This window comes from Ranitomeya variabilis, chromosome 3, assembly GCF_051348905.1.
Source record: "Ranitomeya variabilis isolate aRanVar5 chromosome 3, aRanVar5.hap1, whole genome shotgun sequence".
In the NCBI taxonomy this organism is placed as follows: Eukaryota; Metazoa; Chordata; class Amphibia; order Anura; family Dendrobatidae; genus Ranitomeya; species Ranitomeya variabilis.
Genome location: NC_135234.1, coordinates 362,984,160 through 363,011,047, shown reverse-complemented (window position 1 = coordinate 363,011,047; position 26,888 = coordinate 362,984,160). Strand labels below are relative to the sequence as shown.

Sequence of the window (26,888 nt, the reverse complement as noted above, 5' to 3'; positions counted from 1 at the left end):
CCGCAGAGTGAAGGCAAAAGGGCCAACAAGTGCTAAGCATCTCTGGGAACTCCTTCAAGATTGTTTGAAGACCATTCCTGGTGACTACCTCTTGAAGCTCATCAAGAGAATGCCAAGAGTGTGCAAAGCAGTCATCAAAGCAAAAGGTGGCTACTTTGAAGAACCTAGAATATAAGACGACGTTTCAGTTGTTTCATACTTTTTTGTTAAGTATATAATTCCACATGTGTTAATTCATAGTTTTGATGCCTTTAGTGTGAATGTACAATTTTCATAGTCATGAAAATACAGAAAAATCTTTAAATGAGAAGGTGTGTCCAAACTTTTGGTCTGTACTGTATCTATGCAGCAGCCAGGGTTGTCCATCTAGCTAATTAGTATTCAGACGTGTCCGCTCTTCGCCAGTCATTACACTGGCTGACAATTCATTATAGAATCCAATTCAAAGTACTTGTTCTCACCCACAAAGCTCTCCACAGTGCGGAACCCCCTTACATCTCCTCCCTCATTTCGATCTATCGGCCTAACCTACCGCTGCGCTCTGCAAATGACTTTTGACTAACCTCTGCACTAATCTGTACCTCCCACTCCCAACTCCAAAACTTCTCCCATGCTGCGCCAATCCTCTGGAATGCTCTACCCCAAGATATTAGGACCATCCACAATTTGCATAGTTTTAGGTGCTCCCTCAAAACACATTTGTTCAGAGCGGCCTATCACGTTCACTAATCAAAGTCATTTTATGTTTGTGTGTGTGTGTAGCCCATTCACTACTTTCATCTATCCCCCAGCCCCTGAAGACTGCTGGACCATCATTGTAAATACACACCTGTACTTTGTATCTCCCCCACCTCATTGTAGATTGTAAGCTCTCACGAGCAGGGTCGTATTATTTTGCTTTAATTATTATATTGTTAACGTTGTTACTTATGACTGTTGTGTTTGAAACTATTAAACTGTAAAGCGCCACGGAATATGCTGGCACTATATAAATAAATAAAAATATTATTATTAATATTGGATGTAAATATTAATGCATTAATGCCCTGTAAATGTTGGAAATCTTAAGCCAAAAGAGCTATTCCTCTCCACTCCCCTATAAAATTTAGCATCAGTGTCTGTGTATTTGCTTTCAATGGGAATAAGTCTCCACCTAAGGGTACCGTCACACAGTGCAATTTTGATCGCTACGACGGCACGATTCGTGACGTCGCAGCGTCGTATGATTATTGCTCCAGCGTCGTAGACTGCGGTCACACTGTGCAATCACGGCGCTGGAGCGATGCCGAAGTCCCCGGGTAACCAGGGTAAACATCTTGTTACTAAGCGCAGGGCCGCGCTTAGTAACCCGATGTTTACCCTGGTTACCAGCGTAAACGTAAAAAAAAAAAAAACAGTACATACTCACATTCCGGTGTCTGTCCCCCGGCGTTCTGCTTCTCGCCACTGTGTAAGCACCATAGCCGGAAAGCAGAGCGGTGACGTCACCGCTGTGCTCGCTTTCCGGCCGGCAGGCGCTCACAGTGCAGAGAAGCTCAGACACCGGAATGTGAGTATGTACTGTTTGGTTTTTTTAGGTTTACGCTGGTAACCAGGGTAAACATCGGGTTACTAAGCGCGGCCCTGCGCTTAGTTACCCGATGTTTACCCTGGTTACAAGCGAACACATCGCTGGATCGGTGTCACACACAACGATCCAGCGATGTCAGCGGGTGATCAAGCGACGAAAGAAAGTTCCAAACGATCTGCTACGACGTACGATTCTCAGCAGGGTCCCTGATCGCTGCTGCGTGTCAGACACTGCGATATCGTAACGATATCGCTAGAACGTCACGAATCGTACCGTCGTAGCGATGAAAATGGCACTGTGTGACAGTACCCATAGATGTTGGCTTATCTTCAGTGGGAACTGTTTACTGAGCTTTTTTTTTTTTTCACTATTTATGTATCCAATGTCAACAAAACGTAAACTAACCATACTACTAGGACCATTCATTGTTGAAACTTGGCACAGTTATTAATCCTTCTCTACATACGTGCCACCTAGGGACACACACTTCTGCCATCTCTTTAAACACCTCGTTTGTAGAAGTTGAAATGGTGCTTCAAAAGCCACATTGTGACTTTGGAAATAAGAGTCTCATCATCTGGAAAATGCTTGCCCTTCAAAAATAACTTCATTGGAAAGAGGTGGAAGTCCGATGGTGTGAGGCTGGGTGAATAAGGGGGATGCAGTAGCATTTCAAAGCCACAGGAGCATTCTTCCATTTGGGCAACATGTGAGTTGTGAACTGGTGCCTTGTCTTGCAGAAGGCGGACACCTTTGGTGAGCATGCCACGTCTCTTGGTTTTGATGGCCTCCCGCAATTTCTGCAGCAGTGAAGCATAGTATGCCCCATTGATCATGGTACCCTTTTGCTAGTAAATCCATCAATACTACTCTGTGCTGGTCCCAAAGTACTATGAGCATGACCTTTCCTGCCGAGGGTTGGGCACGTGCCTTCTTTGGAGACGGCGAGTCATGATGCTTCCATTGCATATACTGGACTTTAGTTTCAGGATCATAGTGATGGACTCAGCTATCATTCTGTGTGATCAGTCTGTTGAAAAAGTCCTCCTGGTTTCCATGGCACATCGTCAATAGAGCCTGAGAGCATTCAACTCGTTCCTGCTTCTGGAATGGTGTGAGCAACCGGGGAACCTAGCGAGCGGATACCTTATGCATGTGAAGATGGTCTTGGATGATTTTTTTTCCACGGACCCCACACTAATCTTGACATTTTGGGCTAGGTGGCGAATTGTTATGCAGCGATATTCCAAAATGGCGACCTCGACTTGCTGGATAGTGTGTTCATCCATAGCAGAGTGGGGTCGCCCTGGAATTTAAGCTGTTTGCACCGAAGTCCAACCACATTTAAAATGACGGTCAGTTCTTGACTACATCATATGATGTGGAATTGTGAGCCCTCGTGGGCAGGGTCCTTTCTCCTCCTGCACCATTTGTGACTTGTATTGTTTAAAATTAATGTACTTGTTATTATGTATACCCCTCCTCACATGTCAAGCGACATGGGATAAAAGGCGCTATAATAATAATAATAATAATGTGGAATCATCGCCATAAACCTCTTTAATCTCATCGAACGTCTCCTTTGGTGTGTGGCCTTTAAAGTAAAGAAACTCGATGACTGCTCTGTATTCCATTATCAAACCTCACACCACTTCAGCACCTGTAAAGTCAAGAACGTTATCAGTTCTGAGTTGCAAATTGTCACGTAACCTATAGAGACTTATATCATACACATGTGCAGTTTCAGTGTCCTGTGATAAATAGAAGTGGGTCAGGGGAAATCTCTATTGAACGCCCTTCTAGATGTGATCTAAAACCTCATTTGAGTAGGCATAGGGATGAAAAATGTGCAGTCTTCCAGAAAGGAAATCGTACACCTACGGGCACAAGGCCGTGGAAACACTGACATGTTCACAGGCCCATTCACTTGAATAGGTCTACGTGTGTAAGTGTCTCCGGTACGTGTGAAAACATTCACTGGACACACATGTCTAAAAGAGGCCTAAATTTGGAGCAATAGTTGTGCCTCAGATAAACCTGCATAAGTACTAGTTCTATAGACCATCAAATCTGCATGCAAGGTCATCTTAAGGTGATGATAGGCGTAGATTAAGATAGCCCCTATTCATATGTTATTGCATAATATATCTCTCCCTCTCCCATGTCAGTAGAACAAGCAGGTTTGTCCTTTACATAGACACCCCACAAACTTTAGTTGGAAATGTGATGTAGTTACATTTTCATTTGATTGGTATTGCAAGGATTCCACACAGATTGCAGCCGATTGCTTACTGTACTTAAAAGGAATTGTGTAAAATGGATATCCTGCTTAGGCACATGACCAAACAAATTTCAGTCTGATATAAAGCATTACATTGTGCTAATTACATTATAATTATGACAAAGCATCTATTATTTGCTGCAGTAAAATGTGTACCAGTTTTCATTTGTTTTTTATTCTTGACTCACAGGGCACAAGTGCGGAGCAGGATAATCGTTTCAGCAACAAGCAGAAGAAGCTTTTGAAGCAGCTCAAGTTCGCAGAATGCCTGGAAAAGAAGGTATCTTTATATACTCGAGTATAAGTCGAGGCACCAGATTTTTACCTTAAAAAAAAAAAAAAAAAAAGGGAAAACTTATTGACTCGAGTATAAGCCTGTTATGCATTGTCCCCCTCATCCCTATCCTTGTCTCTTGGCTCCTCATCCCTTTCCTTGTCTGCATGGCTCCTCATCCCTTTCCTTGTCTGCATGGCTCCTCATCCCTATCCTTGTCTGCATGATCCCATCCCTATCCTTGTCTGCATGGCTCCTCATCCCTATTCTTGTCTGCATGGCTCCTCATGCCTATTCTTGTCTGCATGGCTCCTCATCCCTATCCTTGTCTGCATGACCCCATCCTTATCCTGGTATGAATGGCACCTATAAAAAAAACAAAAAACATGAAATAAACCATTATACTTACCTTTCTGCTCCCTCGTAGCATCTTGTTCCGTTGCCAGCAGCTGGTTTTTGCTTGTAAGCACCTCATGGCAGGGAGGTCATGCGCTGCTCACAAGCAGAGCACAGCTGCCAGAATTATATTTCCGTTAATATGGCCATGTGAGGGCTTATTTTTTGCGGGACGAGTTGTACTTTTGAACGACATCATTGGTTTTACCATGTCGTGTACTAGAAAACGGGGAAAAAATTCCAAGTGCGGTGAAATTGCAAAAAAAGTGCAGCCCCACACTGGTTTTTTGTTTGGCTTTTTTGCTAGGTTCACTAAATGCTAAAACTGACCTGCCATTATGATTCTCCAGGTCAGTACGAGTTCATAGACACCTAACATGACTAGGTTATTTTTTATCTGAGTGGTGAAAAAAAAATTCAAAACTTTGCTAAAAAAAAAAAAAAAAAAAAAAAAAATTGCGCCATTTTCCGATATATGTAGCATCTCCATTTTTCATGATCTGGGGTCGGTTGATGGCTTATTTTTTGCGTGCCGAGCTGGCGTTTTTAATGATATCATTTTGGTGCAGATAACGTTCTTTTGATCGCCCGTTATTGCATTTTAATGCAATGTCGCGGCGACCACAAAAAATGTAATTCTGGCGTTTCTAATTTTTTTTTCTCGCTACGCTGTTTAGCGATCAGGTTAATGCTTTTTATTTATTGATAGATCGGGCGATTCTGAACGCGGCGATACCAAATATGTGTAGGTTTGATTTTTTTTTTTTTTGTTATTGATTTATTTTGATTGGGGCGAAAGGCGGGTGATTTAAACTTTCATATTTTTTTTTATTTTTTTCCACTTTTTTATTTTTTACTTTTGCCATGCTTCAATAGCCTCCCATGAAGCTGGCACAACGCGATCGGCTCTGCTACATAGCAGCGATCATCAGATCATTGCTATGCAGCAGAAATGCAGGTGTGCTATGAGCGCCGACCACAGGGTGGCGCTTACAGCTACCGCCGATCAGTAACCATAGAGGTCTCAAGGACCTCTATGGTTACTCTGCAGAAGCATCGCTGACCCCCGATCATGTGACGGCCGCCTGGCCGGAAGCGCCGGTTAAGTGCCGCTGTCTGCGTTTGACAGCGGCATTTAACTAGTTAATAGCGGCGGGTGAATCGCGATTTCACCCGCCGCTATTGCGGGCACATGTCAGCTGTTCAAAACAGCTGACATGTCCCGGCTTTGATGTGGGCTCACCGCCGGAGCCCTGCATCAAAGCGGGGGATCTGACCTCGGACGTACTATCCCATCCGAGGTCAGAAAGGGGTTAATCAATTTGTCACATGAACGTTTATTTCACAAAAAATTACAGCATGCAATTGTCTCATCCTCTTTTTGGATGAGACCCACCTATATATTTCAATAGCTGTACAAAAAAAATGGATGCAATGCGCACACCATCTATATAGAATCCATTTTATGTGTATGTATTATTACCATAGAAATCTGTATTTTTGCCTTGTATAATTTGTTTAAATTATTAATGCATGGAAATTGATGTCAAAATCATTTGTTTTTTGTTTTTTTCTGAAGAAAATCTTAGACTGAGGCTGCTTTCACACATTCATGTGAAATATCTGAGTGCTGTCTTGAATTTTTTAAATTTTTTTCCCACATCCAATAAAAGAAAATATTTTAGTGAGATCAGTGTGACAAAGATCACTTTTGATTGTGGTCTGATTTTGCGGATCAGAACCAGCTATTAATCCTTGATACACAAAGGCTAAATGGAATCCTTCCAATATGGCCTCTTTCACACTTCAGTTGTTTGGCGTCAGTCTAAATCCGCCATTTTCCTCAAAAAACGGATCCGTTTTTTTTTTTTCGACGGATCCGTTTTTTTCCCCATAGACTTGCATTAGCGACGGATTGTGACGGATGGCCGTCCGTTCCATCCGTCATGCGACGGATCCGTCAAAATTTGGCGGACGTCATCTAGACATTGACGGTCATTGCAACGTTTTTTGTCTGCGTTGAAATGGCGGATCGCGACTGATCCGTCGCGTCCGTCATTTCATAGAATGGCCACCTATGGGCGACGGATCCGTCGCGACCGTCATTTCGGCGGATCCGTTGCCCCAATCCGTTTTTTCAATTTTTCTCAATTGCGTATGCTCCAAAAAGTATATACAACCCCCGAGTAACGGATCCGTCAAAAAAACGGATCCGTTACATCCGTTTTTTCAACTATTGTGACGGATCCGTCGATCCGTCATTATGTCGGAAGTGACTGACGCCAAAAAACTGAAGTGTGAAAGAAGCCTATGCATGTGTTTTGTATCTGTGTCTCACAAATTTCTTGCATAAACACACCCCTTCAGTAAAAAAAAAAAGAAAAAAAAGAAAGCAATTAAAAGGAAGCAATTAGGATGACACCTGAGAAAAAAAATTCTGTCTATCTTGCCTAACGCTGCCATTGAGCTTTATTTCGGGCGCATGTGATGTGATGTGATGTGACGGACCCTGGGACGTGGGCTGCAGCGTTTCTGGGTCCGTCACCGCTAGAGCATCTGCTAGCTCTATCTGCGCTAGCGCGATGGCAAGTCGTCACTTGCGTTAACGCAGCCTGTTTAATGCTTGTGTTGAACGGGCTGCATTAACGCAATGTGAACCTCCCCTTACACGGACAACTGTAGTTCCATTTCTCAGCCTCGTAGGCTTTGGATGCATTGTTAGCACACGCGCTCCACTGCCACTCTTTTCCGTTTCCTCATAGCCATTGTGTGTTGAGAAGGGACAGGAGATTTTGGACTCCCATCTCAGCCTGTGTGCACAGGTAGCAGATTTTTCACTTTTTTTGCTATAAAAACGCTATAAAACCGCGAAAAACCCCTCACATTAAGCATCCTATTTAATAGAATGCAATCCGCATTTTTTGTGCACATGTTGCGTTGTTTTCCTGAGCGGAATCGCATTCCAGAGAAAACGCCGCATGTTCATTAAATTTGCGGAATCGCGGGGATTCCGCACACCTAGGTATGCATTGATCTGCTTACTTCCCGCATGGGGCTATGCCCACCATGCGTGAAGTAGTGTTGAGCGATACCGTCCGATACTTGAAAGTATCGGTATCGGAAAGTATCGGCCGATACCGGCAAAGTATCGGATCTAATCCGATACCGATACCAATACAAGTCAATGGGACTCAAGTATCGGACGGTATCCCTGATGGTTCCCAGGGTCTGAAGGAGAGGAAACTCTCCTTCAGGCCCTGGGATCCATATTAATGTGTAAAATAAAGAATTAAAATAAAAAATATTGATATACTCACCTCTCCGGCGCAGCCTGCACCTTATCGAGGGAACCGGCAGCCTTCTTTGCTTAAAATGCGCGCGTTTACTGCCTGCCGTGACGTCACGGCTTCTGATTGGTCGCGTGCAAATTACGTCACGGCTTGTTGTGATTGGTCGCGTCGCGGTCACATGGGCGGCACGCGACCAATCAGAAGCCGTGACGTAATTTTCAGGTCCTGAATGCCTAGAATTAGGCATTCAGGACCTGAAAATTACCTCACGGCTTGTTGTGATTGGTTGCGTCGCGGTCACATGGGCGGCACGCGACCAATCAGAAGCCGATACTTGCGGTATCGGAATGCTCAACACTAGCGGGAAGTAAGCAGATCACGTGCGGTTGGTACCCAGGGTGGAGGAGAGGAGACTCTCCTCCACGGACTGGGCACCATATAATTGTTAAAAAAAAAAAAAAGAATTAAAATAAAAAATCGTGATATGCTAACCTTCTATGGCCCCCGGAGTCTTCCCGCCTCTCAGCGGTGCACGCGGCCACTTCCGTTCCCAGGGATGCTGTGTGTGAAGGACCTGCGATGACGTCGCGGTCATGTGACCGACGTCATCGAAGGTCCTGCACACAAAGCACCTATAGGAAAGGAAGCCACTGAGGAGATCGGCTGTCTGCGGAAGGTGAGAATAACCATTTTTTAATTTTTTTTTTAAATTATTTTTAACATTCTATCTTTTTACTATTGATGCTGCATAGGTTGCATCAATAGTAAAAAGTTGGTCACACTTGTCAAGCACTATGTTTGACAAGTGTGACCAACCTGTCAATCAGTTTTCCTTTCTTTTCAATGTTCTTTTTATTGATTTTCATTAAAGAACAGATGTACAAACATGTATAAAATACAAAAAAAAAGAGAACAGTTAATAGAACGACATTAGATAAACTTCGAGTAAAAGCTCTTAGGACAAACATAGAGCTTTGAGGTCACTCAGATTATATGTAGGTAAGACAATTGTATTATATGAATGATGAGTAGTTGTCAATTGGAAGATAGAAGTCAATCAGTTTTCCAAGCGATGCGATGCTACAGATCGCTTGGAAAACGCTAGCATTCTGCAAGCTAATTATGCTTGCAAAACGCTAGTTTTTAGTGGGAATATGCATGCCAATTCCGCATGCGATATACCCGCGGCAGGAGTTGCAGAATTGCCGCGGAAATTTCCGCAGAAATTCTGCAACGTGTGCACTTAGCCTTAGGGTTCTAGCCATGGTGCCTCAGCAATCGTACATTTTCTGGGAAAGGTTTTAAACCACAAATTAGAAAAACTGTTTGGTTTCTATTTCCAATCTGCATTCTGCTGAGTAGTAATTGAGTAATTGCAAAAGCAAAATGTATTCATGGTTACCTTCTATTTACAGGTGGAAATGAGCAAAGTAAATCTGGAAGTCATAAAGCCTTGGATAACAAAGCGCGTAACAGAAATCTTAGGCTTCGAGGATGATGTGGTTATAGACTTTATTTTCAACCAACTGGAAGTGAAGGTATCTCCTTGAAGGTTTCAGACCGTGATGTTAAAATGTGTGTGACATGCAAAGATCTTTTATGTAGCATCGCATGTACATTGTGTGAAAATTCAAATTGTATAAAACCATTGTGGTGGATTATACTTAGCTGGTGGTACATGGCATTCAGACTGTGAGTCAGGAAGAATTTGTTTTGCTGTGTAAAATGGGTTAGATGGCAGTTTTCTAATGATGATGTGATTTATGATTTAAAAGGCCTGAACCAAATTGGAAGTTATTCCTTGCGTGTGAAGTATAGCACCATCAACTATTTAGGGCACAGCAGAGTGAGTGTCCAATGTCGCTCTGACCCAGCTCTTGATGATGCAGTGTGTGTTCTGGAGGTGAGTTGTGTTACAGTGGATGAGCAAAAAAAAAAACATAAAAGGAACAGTAAACGTATGTATGATTTATAGACAGGTGGTAAGAATATGTATTGATGAAAATACATTCCTTGTTCACTGGCATATCGTAGCCTTGTAACATTCAAAGCAAAAATCCAAAGTCCCTTTTGAAAAATGGTGTGGTGAGAGAAAAATGTTTAGTGATGTGCTAATTTTACGAATGTAGATCAAAAAGAATGACTGTAGACTTTAAAGTGTACCTCCGATTATTAAATGCATCAAACAATTAAATGATACAAGTATAATGTCAGTGACATTTATCAAAGAATAACTAAACTTTCAAACTTTAAATGAATATCCCATTAAGCCAGATAGTCATACCATAGCAAAACATTAATAAATAACATTTCGCTCATGCCTGCTTTAACTCAGCACCATTTGTAAAATGTTATTTTATTTTGTTAGCATTTTAAAAACGTAGCTGTAATTTTTCCAAGGAAACAAAAATTATTTTTTTTAGGAACTTATCCAGGTTTGAAGTGACTTTGGGGGTCCGAAATATTGGAAACCCACCCCCCCCCAAAAAAAAAAAAAAAGTGATACCATTTTAAAAACAGCGCCCCTCGACCTATTGAAAACTGTTGTCAGGTAGTTTATTAACCCTTCAGGTGATTTTCAGTAATTGATGCAAAGAGACATGACAGGAATGAAAGTGTTTTTACCACCTAAATATCACTAACTTCTGAACAAGTTACTATAGCCGGCCGACTCTAAGACCGCCATTTGGCCATGAACTGCCATGGCAAACTTCAGGTCCACACGATCATGATCTCAGGGTGCCAATGAAGATAAAGAAGAAGCCGCCACACTCTGTTTACCATTTATATGATGTAGTCACAATTGTCAGCAGCATCTAAGGGGTTAAACAGATATGGATGGTGCCAACACTGATTGTTAGTGATGCAGCAAGTTGTCAGCTATAGTGTACAGCCGACAGCTGCTGGATTGTCTCCTGTATGGGGATATTATTCTCTTATATTTCAGGTCAGTAAAAAGACGTATTGGCGGTCATTAAGGGCTTAATCCCAGGTGAAGGGTGTTAAAGATATAAGGTATGATATAACTGTATAGATCGGGGTCCCCAATCTTTCTTACCTTGAGAGCCACATTCCGCTATGAAAGTTGGTCGAGAGCCACAGTGCAGATAGTCATAGAAAAACCTAGAGAAGGCACAAATAATAACATGCAGATTTTCACTTTCACTCTATCCTTATGTACTGTATTTTACATTATTGTTATGCAAATTGCTTAGTCAAAGAGGACTTGAACTCTAGTGCCACCTATTGGAAGTAGCAATCTTAAAAGTCAATACCCTTTAACAGTGCCATAAGATGCTTCATATATTATTAGCCCCATATACTGCTCCATATGTAATTGGCCCCATTAAGAAGCTCCATATAGAATTGGCCCCATAAGATGCTCCATATAGAATTGTCCCCAATAAGAAGCTCCATATAGAATTGGCCCCATAAGATGCTCCATATAGAATTGGCCCCATAAGATGCTCCATATAGAATTGGCCCCATAAGAAGCTCCATATAGAATTGGCCCCATAAGAAGCTCCATATAGAATTGGCCCCATGAGATGCTCCATATAGAATTGGCCCCATGAGATGCTCCATATAGAATTGGCCCCATGAGATGCTCCCTATATTATAGGCCCCATGAGATGCTCCCTATATTATAGGCCCCATAAGATGCTCCATATAGAATTAGCCCTATATAATGCTCCATATATGGGCCCCTTCTGAAGGTCCCCATATATTGCTCCAAATATATAAAAAAAAATGAAATACTCACCTCTCGTTGCTTGTCGCTGCTCTACTCTGGACTCCTCAGTGTCTTCCTGCTCTCTGTGCTGTGACTGCTCAGGCAGAGGGCACACACTGGTGACGTCATCGAGCCCTCTGACTTGAACGTCACAGTCAGAGGATGGAAGACGCTGCAGCGCTGAAACCAGGAGGGGTAAGTATCGCAAGTGGCGGGGCCCGGAGCAGGCGGGGGGGGGGGGGGGTCCACCTAAGCCCGCCAGTGTCCCCGGCGGCGAGTGGGCCCCCCTGCCTGCTCAGGAGCCCGGCACTTGCCCGGGTGTTTACACCGGCCCTGGGCGGGTATTACAGGCAGCGGGGCGGCTCCCTGGGGACTCTTTCTGTGACCGTCGGCGAGCCACATATCAGGAGCAGGCGAGCCACATGTGGCTCGCGAGCTACGGGTTGGGGACCCCTGGTATAGATTCTTATTTCAATACAAAGGAATTGTAGTGTATTGTTCAAATGATCAAACAATCCCAACTTCCCTAGGAAGACTGAAAAATGTTAGTTTACCATTTATCATACTTATATAGCACTATCCTATTCCACTGCACTTCACATACATTATAATCACTGTCCCCATTAGGGCAAACCATCTAAATTCCTGTACCCGGAGGAAACCCACGCAAACACAGGGAGAATATACAAACTCCTTGCAGATGATGTTCTTGGTGGGATTTGTACCCAGGATCCCAGTGCTGCAAAGTGACAGTGCTAACCAGGGAGCCACCGTGCTGCTCGTAAAAATTATTTAGAAAAATTGAAGTCATTGAATAAAAAAATGTTGTCACCATTTTGCTATTGTAAAAGTAAGGCCACATTCACTCATTCGGTATTTGCTCAGCATTTTACATCAGTATTGGTTCCACTCCTGGTTTTCGCATCCAATCATAGGAAAAGTATAATAGAAACACATGCACCACTTATGTATTCACCCACTCCTGATTTTGGCTTACAAATACTGAACGTGGCCTAAAAAATAGTATCATAATATAAACTTAACTCATAAGCTAATTGCTGTAAAGAGGAAAAAAACCAAAACCTAGCAATATAAAATACAGGTCGCTGCAGACAAAAGACCTCATACATCTATGTGAATTGAATAATGGAGCTATTGGTCTACAACTTTTTCACCATTTCATCCCACTTAATAGTACAGTATATGGTTAAATGAATTATGTCATTCAAATCTACTACTCATCCCACAAAACATAAGCCCTTATATGGCTATGTCAATGGAATAAGGGTATGGCTCTGAAGACTGACTCCTACAGGAAGGTGGTAAGGTTAATTAGGAATCCAGGTACATGCTGCCCATAGAGGTCCATAGATAGGACAGGAAGACGAATCGGCAGCAGAGCGAGAGATACACAGATGCTGCTAATGGTTGGCTTTCTAATAGTATTGGCGCACTGCCACACTGAATTCACTGCTACATCGATCCATACTGCTGTGTAATGTCCTATATACTACTGCTTCTAATGGCCAGCTGCAGAGATTGTGGGTAGTATCTCCCCTGTATGCTGCATGGGAGACATCATAGCACCTACTTCCAGTCTATGGGGAGCATGTATCCTAATCTGTCAATTAGGCTGAAAAGCAGTCTCATCTTGGGAGATGGATTTTACCTGGCAATTCAGAATAAATGAACACTTTGAGGGGAGGGTAGCCTAATGAGTAAGAGGCATTGTATCATTGATTTACTAAAAGCTGTTTTTTAATCGGAAGGTACCCTTTTAAGGTTCAGTTTTATATTAATTTAAAATCTGTCATGGACTTTAATAGAAATAATTCACAACAAGAAATTTGGCACCCGCTAAAAATTTTTTAAATGCATTTGTACATCCATATAGTTGTGACATCCCAAACATTTCAGCCCCTTCATTCTCCACATCAAACACTACAAAGACTACACGTGTCTACTCAACTCCGCATTATAACGTGTAACAATGATCCTTATTAATCCCAAAAATTCTGACAGAACAGACCTAATAAATAGATGTTAAACTGGTGGTGCTTGCCCTTACGACTGTGCTTTGAACCCTACCATTATTTATTATGTTTTGCTTATATTAAACTCTCATATTTCGTATAGGACATATGATGACTTAAAGGGACTGTCCGGTCCAAATCAGTAAGTCTGCGGTCACTCTGTGTGACTGCAAACTTATGAATCCCCCCATTGCATACTGTGTGCTGCGGGGATTCGCCTGTTTCTGAGTCTGGACCAGAGGGTATGTATGAGTTATACATATTCCTGGCCAGTGGGCGCAGCCTCGCTTCCATACATTTGTATGGAGTGAGGCTGCAACCTCTAGCAGGCCCAATGCCCACTGGACGGCCACGTCACTAGACGGGGCGCAGCCTTGTTCAATGCAAGTGTATGGAGTGAAACCACACCCACTAGACGACTTCTGTCCCGGGAGTATGTATAACTCATACATACTCTCTGGTCCCGACTCAGAAATCGGTGAATAGAGTAACTGCGGACTTATCAGTTTGGACTGGACAACCCCTTTAACATAGGATGGCAATACCTCTTCAATGTGAATCTGTGATGTACATGCAGTCCGATCTGTGGACATCAGTGTATTGAGGAGTAGCGCTCCATTATCTTAAACAGTCCACTGTTAAGGCAAGTCTGTCACCGCCAAAGTGCTAGTTAAACTGCATAAACATTTATATAGGAGCTGTGTAAATATACCAGGCACATACAGTTTAACTTAATATTTGCTAAAAAAAAAAAAAAAATCTACTTTTATTTAATATGCCACTGAGGGCTCTTCGGTGCATCCTTGACATTGCCTTTGTCTTGGTGCACCGTTATGCCTGAATCGACTGTCGCTCACAAGGGAACCTGTCACCCCCAAAATCGAAGATGAGCTAAGCCCACCAGCATCAGGGGCTCATCTACTGCATTCTGGAATGCTGGTCTGGGGCCTCCCATCTTCTTACAACGACGTCCTCTTCTTGTATTCACGCTTCGGAGCAGGCGTACTTTGTCTGCCCTGTTGAGGGCAGAGCAAAGTACTGCAGTGCGCAGAGCCTCTCTGACCTTTCCCTGCGCACTGCAGTACTTTGCTCTGCCCTCAGCAGGGCAAAGTACGCCTGCTCCGAAGCGTGAATACAAGAAGAGGACGTCATTGTAAGAAGATGAGAGGCCCCAGACCAGACCGCGACGCCCATCGGACCGGACCGCCCCTGGGTGAGTATAATATAACCGCTTTTTCTCATCTTTCAGGATACATCGAGGGCTTATCTACAGCATTCCAGAATGCTGTAGATAAGCCCCTGATACTGGTGGGCTTAGCTCATCTTCGATTTTGGGAGTGACAGGTTCCCTTTAATGGGCACTGAAACTGATTTTAGACAGTGTTCACTCACATCAGCTGAACACTGTCAATCAAGATAAAGGACTGTCTTTAATATGGAAATAGGAGGAGGAGGGTGTAACTGTGCACCAGCGCATAGGCCACACCAAAGGTGTACCGAAGTGCCCTCAAGTGCATATTAAATAAAAGTACCGTATATTTTCAGCAAATATTAAGTTAAATTGTATATGCCTGGTATGCTTTTTATAGAGGCTATTTCTGCTGTATATATGTTCATGCAGTTTAATTGGCATTTTTGGGGTGACAATAACTAACCCCTGAAAAGTTAGTTGCTCCATAGGTCGCTTCCAAACTTGAGATTCTACCAGCTTGTATTTTTGTTTTAATTTTTTTATTATGGTGTACTTGTCCTACGCTACTACTACTACTAAACGGCAGTTTCATAATGCAACTAGTATAGTCCTGATTTGATTGGACACTTGAACAGTTCAATACAGTCTTTTTTTTTTTTTTTTTTTGTATATTTGTTTATCAAACATGAGTTTAACGAGCTGTATACTCATTATTGCTTGTTCATTTTTTGCAATTTAGATAAATGATATAACATTAAACTCAAGGTGGTTGAGTTGCTGTAGGCAGTCGGAAGCAAGCCACGTGAACACCTTTCTCTCCAGGGGAACTTGGAGATCCCTAAAACCTCCCCAAGGTTCTGAGAAGAGGCTGAAGACTGCTGGAATCTGTACTTTATGCTGTCTCGCTGTGCTTGTCACATGGACTCATTGCTTGACTAAGCAAATAATGTGTCAAATTGTCCAGTATTGTTGAGAAACTTTTTAAGCCTTTGTGGACTATACCTGATCTCAACGTATCGTCCATCAGTGTAGTGTATGGACTTTACACATTGCAGGGGAATGCATTAAATCCTTCTAGCCTGCAAAGATATAATAAGTTATAGGCAGAGAGTACCACTTTCTAGTGAGTATGTACGATAGATGCTAAGTAGTGTTTGCATCTTTCTGCAACAACCACAAAGGATTAACAGGCCATTTGATAAGGTAGACTAATCTTTGTCAGAATATAAGCTGCAAAGACATGGGCAAAGCTAGATGTTTTTTTACTACTGTACAAACTAGTTGCATATAAAAATCACATGGTGCGTAAAAATAATAATGCTTTCAGTAATCAACTGTAAATCTTCCTGTTTTATTTTTAATTTTTTTCTACAGAATCCAGACTCTAAAATGATGCAGATTAACTTGACTGGCTTCCTAAATGGCAAAAATGCCCGGGAGTTCATGGGAGAGTTATGGCCCTTACTTTTGAGTGCACAAGAAAACATTGCTGGTATTCCTACTGCATTTCTTGAATTAAAGAAAGAAGAAATAAAGCAGAGACAGGTATGTGTAATTTTGAGGTATTTATTTCCACACTTACCATATTTTCTGGTGTATATGACGACTGGGCGTATAAGACAACCCCCAACTTTTCCATATAAAATATGGAGTTTTGGATATACTCGCCGTATAAGACGGAGGTCATTTTATACGCCGGGTGTCGTCTTATACGGCATGTGCGGTCCAGATGGTTCCCAGGGTCTGGAGAAGAGGAGACTCTCCTTCAGGCCCTGGGAACCATATTCATGTAAAAAAAATAAAAAAAATATGGATATACTTACCGTCCGACTGCCCCCGGCTCTCAGCGGTGCAAGCGGCGGCTTCCGTTCCCAAGGATGGACGTCATCTCCGGTCCTTCACGCAATGCATCCCTGGGAACGGAAGCCACCGCTCACATACTGTTCTTTTCATATATTGGATGAGAATTGCCCATTCAAGTCTACGGTTTACCCCCCACCCCTTGTCCCTTTTCTTGTTAAAATCGGTCTATTTTTCTTAAGCTCATCTGAACCCAGCCTTGGGAATAAATCTTTTTGCTTTCAATTTCACAACTGATTCACTTGTATCTCAAGTGTTTGTATGCACCCATACATTATAGTTTTAAAAAGATCAAATAAAAAATTTCTTTAAGGATCATGAAAAGTAATCATACGAGAATAGTAAAGAAAAAAAAATTATGCAGCCATACTCTGCACACTGATTTGCTATCTTCACATCTATATCGACCCATACAATACATTTTAACATAATTTGTTGATCAGTTTATTCTCACATATAAAATCACTGATCTTTTTACTTTTGTGACTTCTAGATTGAGCAAGAGAAATTAGCATCTTTGAAGAAGCAAGATGATGACCGAGATAAAAGAGATCGATCTAGAAGTCCAAGAAGGTGATTTGTAATTCTTTTGTTGCTTGCTTCTATGTTTTTTTTAATGTGAGCCTGATCTAAATCTCCTTTATTTAGACGAAAATCTAGGTCATCTTCACCAAGGAGGAGGTCATCCTCACCTCGCAGGAGGTCTCCTAGCAGAAGAGAGAGGAAGAGAAGTCACTCTCATTCACCACGGCACAAGACAAAAAGTCCCAGTCCTTCTCCAGTTTTTGATAAAATAGAGCCGGAAGTTCAAGAACCTGAAACATCATCACTTAAAGTGAAGGAGCCATCTGTACAAGAGGCTACATCCTCTAGGTAACTATGAGAGAACTCATTCTAACACGGCTAGATATCTGTCAAAAAATAAAGTAGTTCACCAGGGATTCAATTTAATATTTAGTTTTCAATTTTACTATCCATTCTGAAATAACATATTGGCACTCTGTGATGATTCCTGGTGTTGATGTGCTTGTCACGGCAATAGTTATTTGAAATGAGTGGTTCTGCAGTGTAAAGAGTAGCAGCGGGAGTCCCTCGTGATGGGAGGTAGATTTTGAAGTATTTGAGGTAGACTGCAGTAACTGAGCCTAACTGGACTTGACCTTGTGTAGCATTCCTGATCACCAGCCAACACTGAAGGAAAAATTAGGCATCAATAACTTGAGTTCAGAAGATCCACTCCCATATAAGTCTTTTATTAATAAGAATGAAAACTTTAGCCAACATCCCAAGTGACACAGGGAAACTTGCTTAAGGCCACATTTACCACCAGGTCAAAAGTGGTCAGTTTTTTTTTACTATTCCCACTCCCCTATGTATGGCATTTGTTGTTTATTTTTATATTGGCCATTCAGTTCCAGAGATATGGGTCTTATAAATTAGTGCTAATTTCTCAGTCGCCCATGACAGCACACCAGAGAGAGGGGATCCGCCCTTCAGGGACAGGAAACCTACAGGATAAAAGGGCGGTACCTCTCTCCTGCATCAGTTTGGTTTCCTGTCCCTGACGGGGAACCTTCTGGACGGTACCTGAGAAGCTGGAACCGTGAAGAAGCCTGGAATCCGGAGCCGGCCAGTCCGAGTCCTGGCAGCGGGGAGGCCCCTGCCACGGCTGGTGCGGTGTCCGAAGCCGCCACGGCTGCGACCGACGGGCCGTCAGCGTGAGCGGGGGGAAGTGTAGCCGCCACTCCGGATAGGAGGCTGGGGCTCCCGACACTCTGCCGCACAGGACGCCGGCGTTTCCAAAATGGCGCCGCACCGGAGGTAATATGATGGCTTCCGGTTCGGGGGCAGCGCTGTAACTAAGGTGTACCAAGATGGCGCTGTCCCGGAACTGGATTGCTTCATTTCCGGGTCCCTGACGGCGCGCGCATGCGCAGTAGCATGTCGGGAAAAAAAAAAAAAAGGGGGACGCTTCCTCCTTCACGCAGCCACAGAGGAGGGGCTATTAAGAAGCGCTCTGCTTAAAAGATGGTGCGCATAGGAGACTCCTTGCTGCATGCCGTCCCAAGGTAATAGAGCCATGGAAGACAGCGATCAGCAGCTCCAGCCGCCGCCACCACAGCAGCAGCAGCGCCACCATCAACGACCGAAACCGGACGCACAAAAGAAGCGAACCTCTACGGGCACCCGGAGTTCTCGGTCTGGTAGCCATTCCACGCAACGTAGCAAGGGTTCCAGTGTGGTGAATCAGCTACCATCTACGGATCTCTCACTTCAAGATCCTACCCCTCCTCCAGAACCGGTACCTGTGGCTGCGTCTGATTGGTGAGTGATCTTCGTGAAAGCTCATTTGTTTGTAACTAGGGTCCCTCTTCTCCTTTATCCTAGGCAAGGAAGAGAACGGCAAAAACAAAGCACAGAACCTGCCCATTATGCGATATAGAATTACCGCAATCTTGGGATAAAAAGTTATGTGATTCGTGTATCGGTCAAGTCCTCTGCGAGGAGACTCCAAACTTTGCCTCTGAGTTACGGTCCGTAATCAAAACAGAGGTGGAATCTGTGTTTAAAACCCTTAAAGGAGGAAAGAAAGTCAGTAAGGAAAAACCTAATCCCTATAGGAACTCCGATTCCTCCAGCTCTGATGTCGTAAACTCAGATACACAGGACTCCTCCTTCTCTTCTTCAGATGACGAAAGGGGAGGTCGTCATTGTTTTCCCTTAGATGAGGTTGACGGCCTTGTTAAAGCGGTGAGGTCAACAATGGGTGTATTGGACCCTCGTCCTGACAAAACCGTTCAGGATGTCATGTTCGGAGGACTATGCCAAAAAAAGCGGAAAGTTTTTCCCCTAAATGAAAATATACAAACCTTAATCAAAAGAGAGTGGGAAAAACCAGAGAGGAAAAATGCATCAGTTCCCTCTATTAAAAGAAAATATCCTTTTGAAGAGGAAGCTTCCTCTTCATGGGATAAGGCTCCCAAACTCGACGTGGCGGTAGCTAAAGCCTCAAAAAGATACGCGTTACCATTTGAAGATATGGGAACCCTAAAAGATCCTCTTGACAAGAGAGCCGACACCTTTCTCAAAGGTGCCTGGGAGTCGGCAGGGGGATGCCTGAGACCGGCCATAGCAGCGGCTTGCACGTCACGCTCCCTTATGATCTGGATTGACATCTTAGAGAAACAACTGAGGGATGGGGTACCCAGAAATAAGGTGTTAGACTCTATTCCCATGATTAGAGGTGCCGCGGCATTCTTAGCCGATTCGTCTGCCGATTCGATTAAATTAACGTCTAAATCTGCAGCCCTCTCGAATGCCGCACGCAGAACCCTGTGGCTCAAAAGCTGGCCAGGAGATTTACAAACTAAACACAAACTATGTTCTATTCCGTGTGAGGGCAAGTTTCTCTTTGGAGAGACTCTAGACGACATCCTGCAAAAAGCAGGTGATAAAAAGAAGGGGTTCCCCATCCTACCTCAAACGTTCAATAAACGGCCCTTTCGGAGTAGGAAATTCTTTAGGAGAAGACCGCCAAGAGAACAAAACCGCTGGGATGATGGGAAAAGAAGAGAGAGAGGTTTCCTCTTCGGTAGTTCCCCACGAGATAAGAAACCCCCCCCCCCCTAAGTGACATCTCCCCCAGGGTGGGAGGGAGGTTCTCTCAATTCCTCCCGGCCTGGGAAAAAATCACTACCAGCCCCTGGATACTAAATCTGATAAACGCGGGACTTCAAATAGAATTTTTTTCCCTCCCCCCCCCCCCCCCGACATTATGTAGTAACTCCACTGAGGTCTTCTCCCCAACAACAAGAAGCCCTAGAACTTGAAATCCTAAAACTATTGGACAAAAATGTCATCCTGGAAGTTCCCCCTCTGGAGAGAAAGAAGGGTTTCTACTCCCCATTATTTCTGGTTCCCAAACCAGACGGGTCTTTCCGGACCATAATAAACCTACGGAGATTAAACACTTACGTAAAGAACAAACGATTCAAAATGGAATCAATAAAGTCGACAATAAAAAACCTGTTTCCGAACTGTTTTATGATAGTTCTAGATCTCAGCGACGCGTATTATCACGTCCCCATCCACAAAGATTCTCAAAAATTCCTCAGACTGGCAGTGGTCATGAAAGGGCAGATAAGGGAATACCAATACAGAGCCCTTCCCTTTGGCATATCAATCGCACCTCGCATCTTCACCAAATTGGTAGCAGAGATGATGGCACATCTAAGAGAAGAGGACATTTTAATCGTTCCATATTTGGACGACTTTTTGATTGTAAGCAGCTCGGCCCAACTCTGCAGTCAGCATTGCCAAAGAGTGATAGACATTTTGAAAAAACTAGGCTGGTTGGTGAACCTTCAAAAATCAAAACTGGAACCAACCAGGGTTCAGGAATTTTTGGGTCTCACTTTGGACTCAAGTTCCCAAGAATGTCGCCTCCCAGTGCAGAAAAGACAAAAGATATTACATCTAGTGTCGGAAGCTTGTTCAAAACCATCCATGTCTCTCAGGAAGGCGATGTTGTTACTGGGGTCCCTCTCTGCTTGCCTTCCAGCACTTCAGTGGGCGCAGCTCCACACGAGACCCCTCCAGTGGGACATTTTAAAAAAACAGAGTTTGCTAAGAGGTCGATTAGAGGGTCGCATGACTCTAAGTTCGCCTGTTATTCATTCCCTAACCTGGTGGTTAAATCCCACCAATCTATCAAAAGGGATTCCATGGGTGATAGAGAACCCTCAGATAGTAACAACAGACGCAAGTCCCACAGGGTGGGGGGCTCACCTGAACAACAAAGTCGCTCAGGGGGTATGGTCGAGTCAGGAACTCGAGACTTCCTCAAACCAAAAAGAGCTGAGAGCGGTGAATCATGCACTACGTTTTTTCCTAAGAGAATTACAAGGGCATCACGTCCGAATTTTTTCGGACAACAAAGTAGTTGTAGCTTACTTGAACCACCAGGGGGGTACCAGGTCTCAAACATTAATGGAAACTACCTCCGAAATTCTCAGCCTAGTACAGAACAGTTTTCTATCCATATCAGCCCTACATATAAAAGGAGTGGAGAACCAGGAAGCGGATTTTCTAAGTCGTACCCAACTAAAACAAGGGGAATGGTCCTTGAATCAGGGAATCTTCAAAAAAATCACAGACTTATGGGGCATCCCTGTAATAGACCTCTTTGCAAACATGCACAACAAGGAGGTGAAAACCTTTTGCTCCTTAGATCCCAGAGGGAATCCTCAGGCAGTAGATGCATTTACGATTCCCTGGACACAATCTCTTGCATACGCATTTCCTCCCATCATCCTCATTCCAGCAGTTCTGCGAAAAATCAGGCAGGACAAATCCAGACTTATCCTAATAGCCCCCTTCTGGCCCAAAAGGGCCTGGTTCTCCTGGCTGAGGATGCTATCGATCACCGATCCCTGGGTCCTTCCGGATCTTCCGGACCTTCTGTCTCAGGGACCGGTGTTCCACCCCCAGTCAGAGAATCTCCACTTAACAGCGTGGAATTTGAGAGGTCACTATTGAGGAATAGAGGTTTTTCTAACAAACTAGTTTCTACACTAATGAGAAGTAGAAAACCAGTGACCACAAAAATATATGGTAAAACTTGGCAAAATTTTTTATCCTCCTCCGGGGTCAGGTTACAAGACGGGGTTCCAGTGACTGAAATATTAGAATTTCTACAAAAGGGGTTAGACCTGGGCCTTTCAATAAGTACCTTAAAAGTACAAATATCAGCTCTAGGAGCACTATACTGTGAAAACATAGCAGCAAACCCTTGGGTGATGCGGTTTATCAGAGCAGCCGCAAGGTCTAAACCTGTAACAGTAAAAAAAATTACCAACTTGGGACTTGAACCTGGTCTTGTCAGCCCTGACAGAACCCCCGTTTGAGCCTATAGAGTCAATACCTCTTAGGATTCTATCACTTAAAACTGCCCTCCTAATAGCCCTGACATCGGCCCGTAGAATAAGTGATCTCCAAGCCCTGTCCGCAAACCCTCCCTTTACACAAATTCTGGATGATAAGGTTGTACTAAAAACAGACCCTGCCTATCTACCCAAAGTAGCATCCATATTTCACAGGTCCCAGGAAATAATCCTTCCTTCCTTCTGTCCAGATCCTAAAAATAGGAAAGAAGAAAAATTCCACACACTAGATGTGAGAAGGTGTCTAATCCAATATATTAAATCCACCCAACAGTGTAGGAAGGAAGGGTCTCTTTTTATCTGTTTCCAGGGGCCTAGGAAAGGACTCAAAGCTTCTAAGGGCACTATTGCTCGATGGGTGACAGACGCAATAGCCTTGGCCTACTCATCCACCGGGAACGCCATTCCACAGGGACTGAAGGCCCACTCTACAAGGGCTATGGCGACCTCCTGGGCCGAAAGGTCGGAGGTACCATTAGATCAAATTTGTAAGGCGGCCACCTGGTCATCACCTTCAACCTTTTTCAGACACTATCGCCTAGACCTAGCCTCCTCGTCTGACCTAACCTTCGGAAGAAGGGTTCTACAGGCTGTGGTCCCTCCCTAACCAATATATCTCTGCAATTCTCTCTGGTGTGCTGTCATGGGCGACTGAGAAAGTCATAGTTACTCACCGATAACGGTGTTTCTCAGAGCCCATGACAGCACCTACTTATTTCCCCCCCTCATCACGTGTGCGGTGTGCACATTATTTTGTGTGAAGTGCCTTTTCATATAGACACGGTGTTTACCTGTTAAGCAATATGATAAAATTGTATATTTTTTTGTTGTTGTGACTAACCTGGAGGACCTCCGATGCTCTGTAAACAAAACTGATGCAGGGGAGAGGTACTGCCCTTTTATCCTGTAGGTTTCCTGTCCCTGAAGGGCGGATCCCCTCTCTCTGGTGTGCTGTCATGGGCTCTGAGAAACACCGTTATCGGTGAGTAACTATGACTTTTTATGGTCTTTACAAGTTGGTGTATTTGACAGGATTATCATGGGGCCTCTTCACGCTGATGCAATTGTGATGCAAGTAATATGGCACACGACCATAGAGACCCCCGATTTAGCTCTTTTTTTCTCCCTATTTCTTTTCCCTCCTAAGGCTACTTTCACACTTGCGTCGTGTGAAGTACGTTGCAATGCGTTGCTTTGGAGAAAAGACGCATCCTGCAAAGTTGCCCGCAGGATGCGTTTTTTCGACTTGCATTAGCGACGCATTGCGACGATTTGCAACACGTCGCATCCATCGTGCGACGGATGCGTCTTGTTTTGGCGGACCGTGGGCACAAAAAAAAACGTTCCGTGTAACTTTTTTTTGTGCGTCGCGTCCGCCATTTTCGACCGCACATGCGCGGCCTAAACTCCGCCCCCTCTCCCCAGACTTCAGAATGGGCAGCGGGTGCGTTGTAAAACTGCATCCGCTGCCCACGTCTTGCAGTTATTTCACAGGTTCCGTCGGTACATCGGCCCGACGCATTGCGACGGGCCCATACCGACGCAAGTGTGAAAGTAGCCTAAAGATCTACCGTATATACTCGAGTATAAGCCGACCCCCCTAATTTTGCCACAAAAAAACTGGGAAAACTTAATGACTCGAGTATAAGCCTAGGGTGGGAAATGAAGCAGCTACTGGTAATTGTCAAAAGTAAAAATAGATACCGATAAAAGTAAAATTAATTGAGACATCAGTAGTTTAAGTGTTTTTGAATATCCATATTGAATCAGGAGCCCCACATAATGCTCCATACAGTTTATGATGGCCCCATAAGATGCTCCATATTAAAATATGCCCCATATAATCCTGCATAAAGGTTAATAATGGCCCCATAAGATGCTCCATACAGACACTTGCCCCATATAATGCTCCACAAACGTTAATTATGGCCCTATAAGATGCTCCACACAGACATTTGCCCCATATAGTGCTGCACAAACCTTGATTATGGCTCCATAAGATGCTCCATACAGACACTTGCCCCATTTGCTGTTGCTGCCCTAAAAAAAAAAAATCACATACTCACCTCTCCGTCGCTCAGCCCCCCGGCACTTTCAATATTCACTTGACTTCGTTCCGGCGCCGCTCCATCTTCAGCGTCTTCTGCACTGACGTTCAGGCAGAGGGCGCGCACTAAGCACGTCACCGCACCCTCTGACCTGAGCGTCACTGCAGAAGATGCTGAAGACGGAGCGGCGCCTGGAACGAGGAGAGGTGAATATCGCGCAGCGCTGCGCTCCCCCCTCCCCATTATACTCACCTGCTTCTGGCGCGGTGCAGTCCCCGGTTCCCCTGCGCCGCAGCTTCTTCCTGTACTGAGCGGTCACCGTTACCGCTCATTACAGTAATGAATATGCGGCTCCACTTCTATGGGAGGTGGAGCCGCATATTCATTACTGTAATGAGCGGTACCATGTGACCGCTCAGTACAAGAAGAAGCTGCTGGCACCCGGAGAATCGGGGACCTGCAGGGACTGCGCCAGGAGTAGGTGAGTATAATTAGACAGCCCCCGCTCCCCCTCCCCTGCCGACCCCTGGGTATGACTCGAGTATAAGCCGAGAGGGGGACTTTCAGCCCAGAAAAATGGGCTGAAAATCTCGGCTTATACTCGAGTATATACGGTATATTGAAAACTTTCTTCTCTTCCAGTGACATAGTTAAGGTCTCCAAACCTGATTCTGCACCAGACACCAAGGATGCATCACCAGAACCAAATTCCCGGAAAATTAAAGAGAAAGAGAGACATCGTCACAGATCTCGTTCACGTTCAAAATCCAAGTCCAAATCTCGTTCCCCTTCCCATTCTAGACCACGAAGACGTCATCGTTCAAGATCCAGGTAGAATTCATTTTTTTATTTTCCTTATTTCAGTTCTTTACATTTTGGTTTTTCAATAGGATATTTATGTGGATCTTGATACATTAATTATATAATAGGTCCTACAGCCCAAGAAGGCGACCTAGTCCCCGTCGTAGGCCATCTCCTCGAAGGCGAAGCCCTCCTCGCCGAATGCCTCCCCCACCTAGACACAAGAGAAGCCGAAGTCCAGTTAGACGGTAACTATTTGATTCTGTTATTTTTACTCCTATAATTTACGGTGCAGGGTTAAAGCTCCTGTAATGTTCACCAGCTATTGGAACCTGATGAAAAGATGGAATCTGTTATCACCGCTTCCATCTTTTCTTTTGCCTGTTACATAGCACTCGGTGACAGCTATGAAGTGGACAGAAGAACTGCTTCTGCCCACAGAGCAGGGTTGCTGGGTCCTAGCACACCCAGCTCAGATCTGTCAGTGACACCTTGAACTGCAGACATTAGGTATTCACTCAACATTAACAACCTGAAGAAGTCATTCAAGAATTTGTCTGAAGCATGAGCAGAAAAAAATAAACCAGAATTAGTTTTTTCTTTTTTCTATATTTGCATTGCAACCCCCCCCCCCCCAAAAAAAAAAATGTTTACATTTTGACAATTTGTCTCTCGTAAAAGAAAATGTCCTACAGCCATGTCAATGAAGAAAAAAAAAAAAAGGCTGCTGAAGTGAAAAAAAAAAACATTACCTTGACCATTAAGGCCTATGTAGGCCTGATCACTAAGGGGATAATGTTAGTATGAGACTTGAGTTCTGTATAAGATGATATATGAGCTAATGATGTATATTCTTTGCTAGCTTTTTATTTTGGTTTAAAATACTTTTCTTTATCGCTTCATTGGGGGACACAGGTAACCATGGGGTGTATACTGCTGTCGCTAGGAGGCTGACACTATGCAAAAAAAGGAAAATAGCTCCTCCTCTACAGTATACACCCACCGACAGGCAGGAAGTACCTCAGTTTGTGCTTAGAGTCTGTAGGAGGCGGACCTGGATCTCCCAGATCCGCAGCTAATCATTTTTTGCTTTCGCATGTTTGTTGTGTTTTACTAAATATTTATTTCTCCTACGCCTCATTGGGGACACAGGACCATGGGTGTTATGCTGCTGCCACTAGGAGGACACTAAGTAGACAGAAAGATTAACTCCTCCTCTGCAGTATACACCCCTTCACTGGATACATTTCAACCAGTTCTTGCTTAGTGTCTGTAGGAGGCACTTGGGTCTGTTTTTCAGACCCCAACTTTATTTTTAATTTTTAATTTTACGTAAATTTTTTATTTTTTATCTAACGGAGTGAAGGGGGCGACGGGTCCTTTTTTCATAGGGTCCGCTCTCCCCCGAACCAGCAACAGGCGAGCACGGCGAGTATACCTCCCCGTCCCTCTCCTGCGACGAAGGCAC

The 26,888-nt window shown here is 43.9% G+C and overlaps 1 protein-coding gene across 10 annotated transcripts in view; it reads left to right on the top strand.

Moving 5' to 3' along the window:
* Positions 1-26,888, top strand: part of SRRM1 (serine and arginine repetitive matrix 1) — an 85,215-nt gene that overhangs the window by 4,083 nt on the left and 54,244 nt on the right. For 7 of the 10 annotated variants that reach the window (XM_077295906.1, XM_077295907.1, XM_077295905.1 and 4 more), the window contains exons 2-8: positions 4,042-4,131; positions 9,227-9,349; positions 16,144-16,314; positions 17,123-17,202; positions 17,278-17,502; positions 25,262-25,450; positions 25,549-25,668. In XM_077295906.1, coding sequence (XP_077152021.1) covers positions 4,042-4,131; positions 9,227-9,349; positions 16,144-16,314; positions 17,123-17,202; positions 17,278-17,502; positions 25,262-25,450; positions 25,549-25,668 — 998 coding nt within the window. Of the gene's footprint in view, positions 1-4,041; positions 4,132-9,226; positions 9,350-9,586; positions 9,715-15,508; positions 16,315-17,122; positions 17,203-17,277; positions 17,503-25,261; positions 25,451-25,548; positions 25,669-26,888 lie in introns of all 10 variants that reach the window. The other 3 variants (XM_077295912.1, XM_077295913.1, XM_077295911.1) reach the window with 2 other exon arrangements.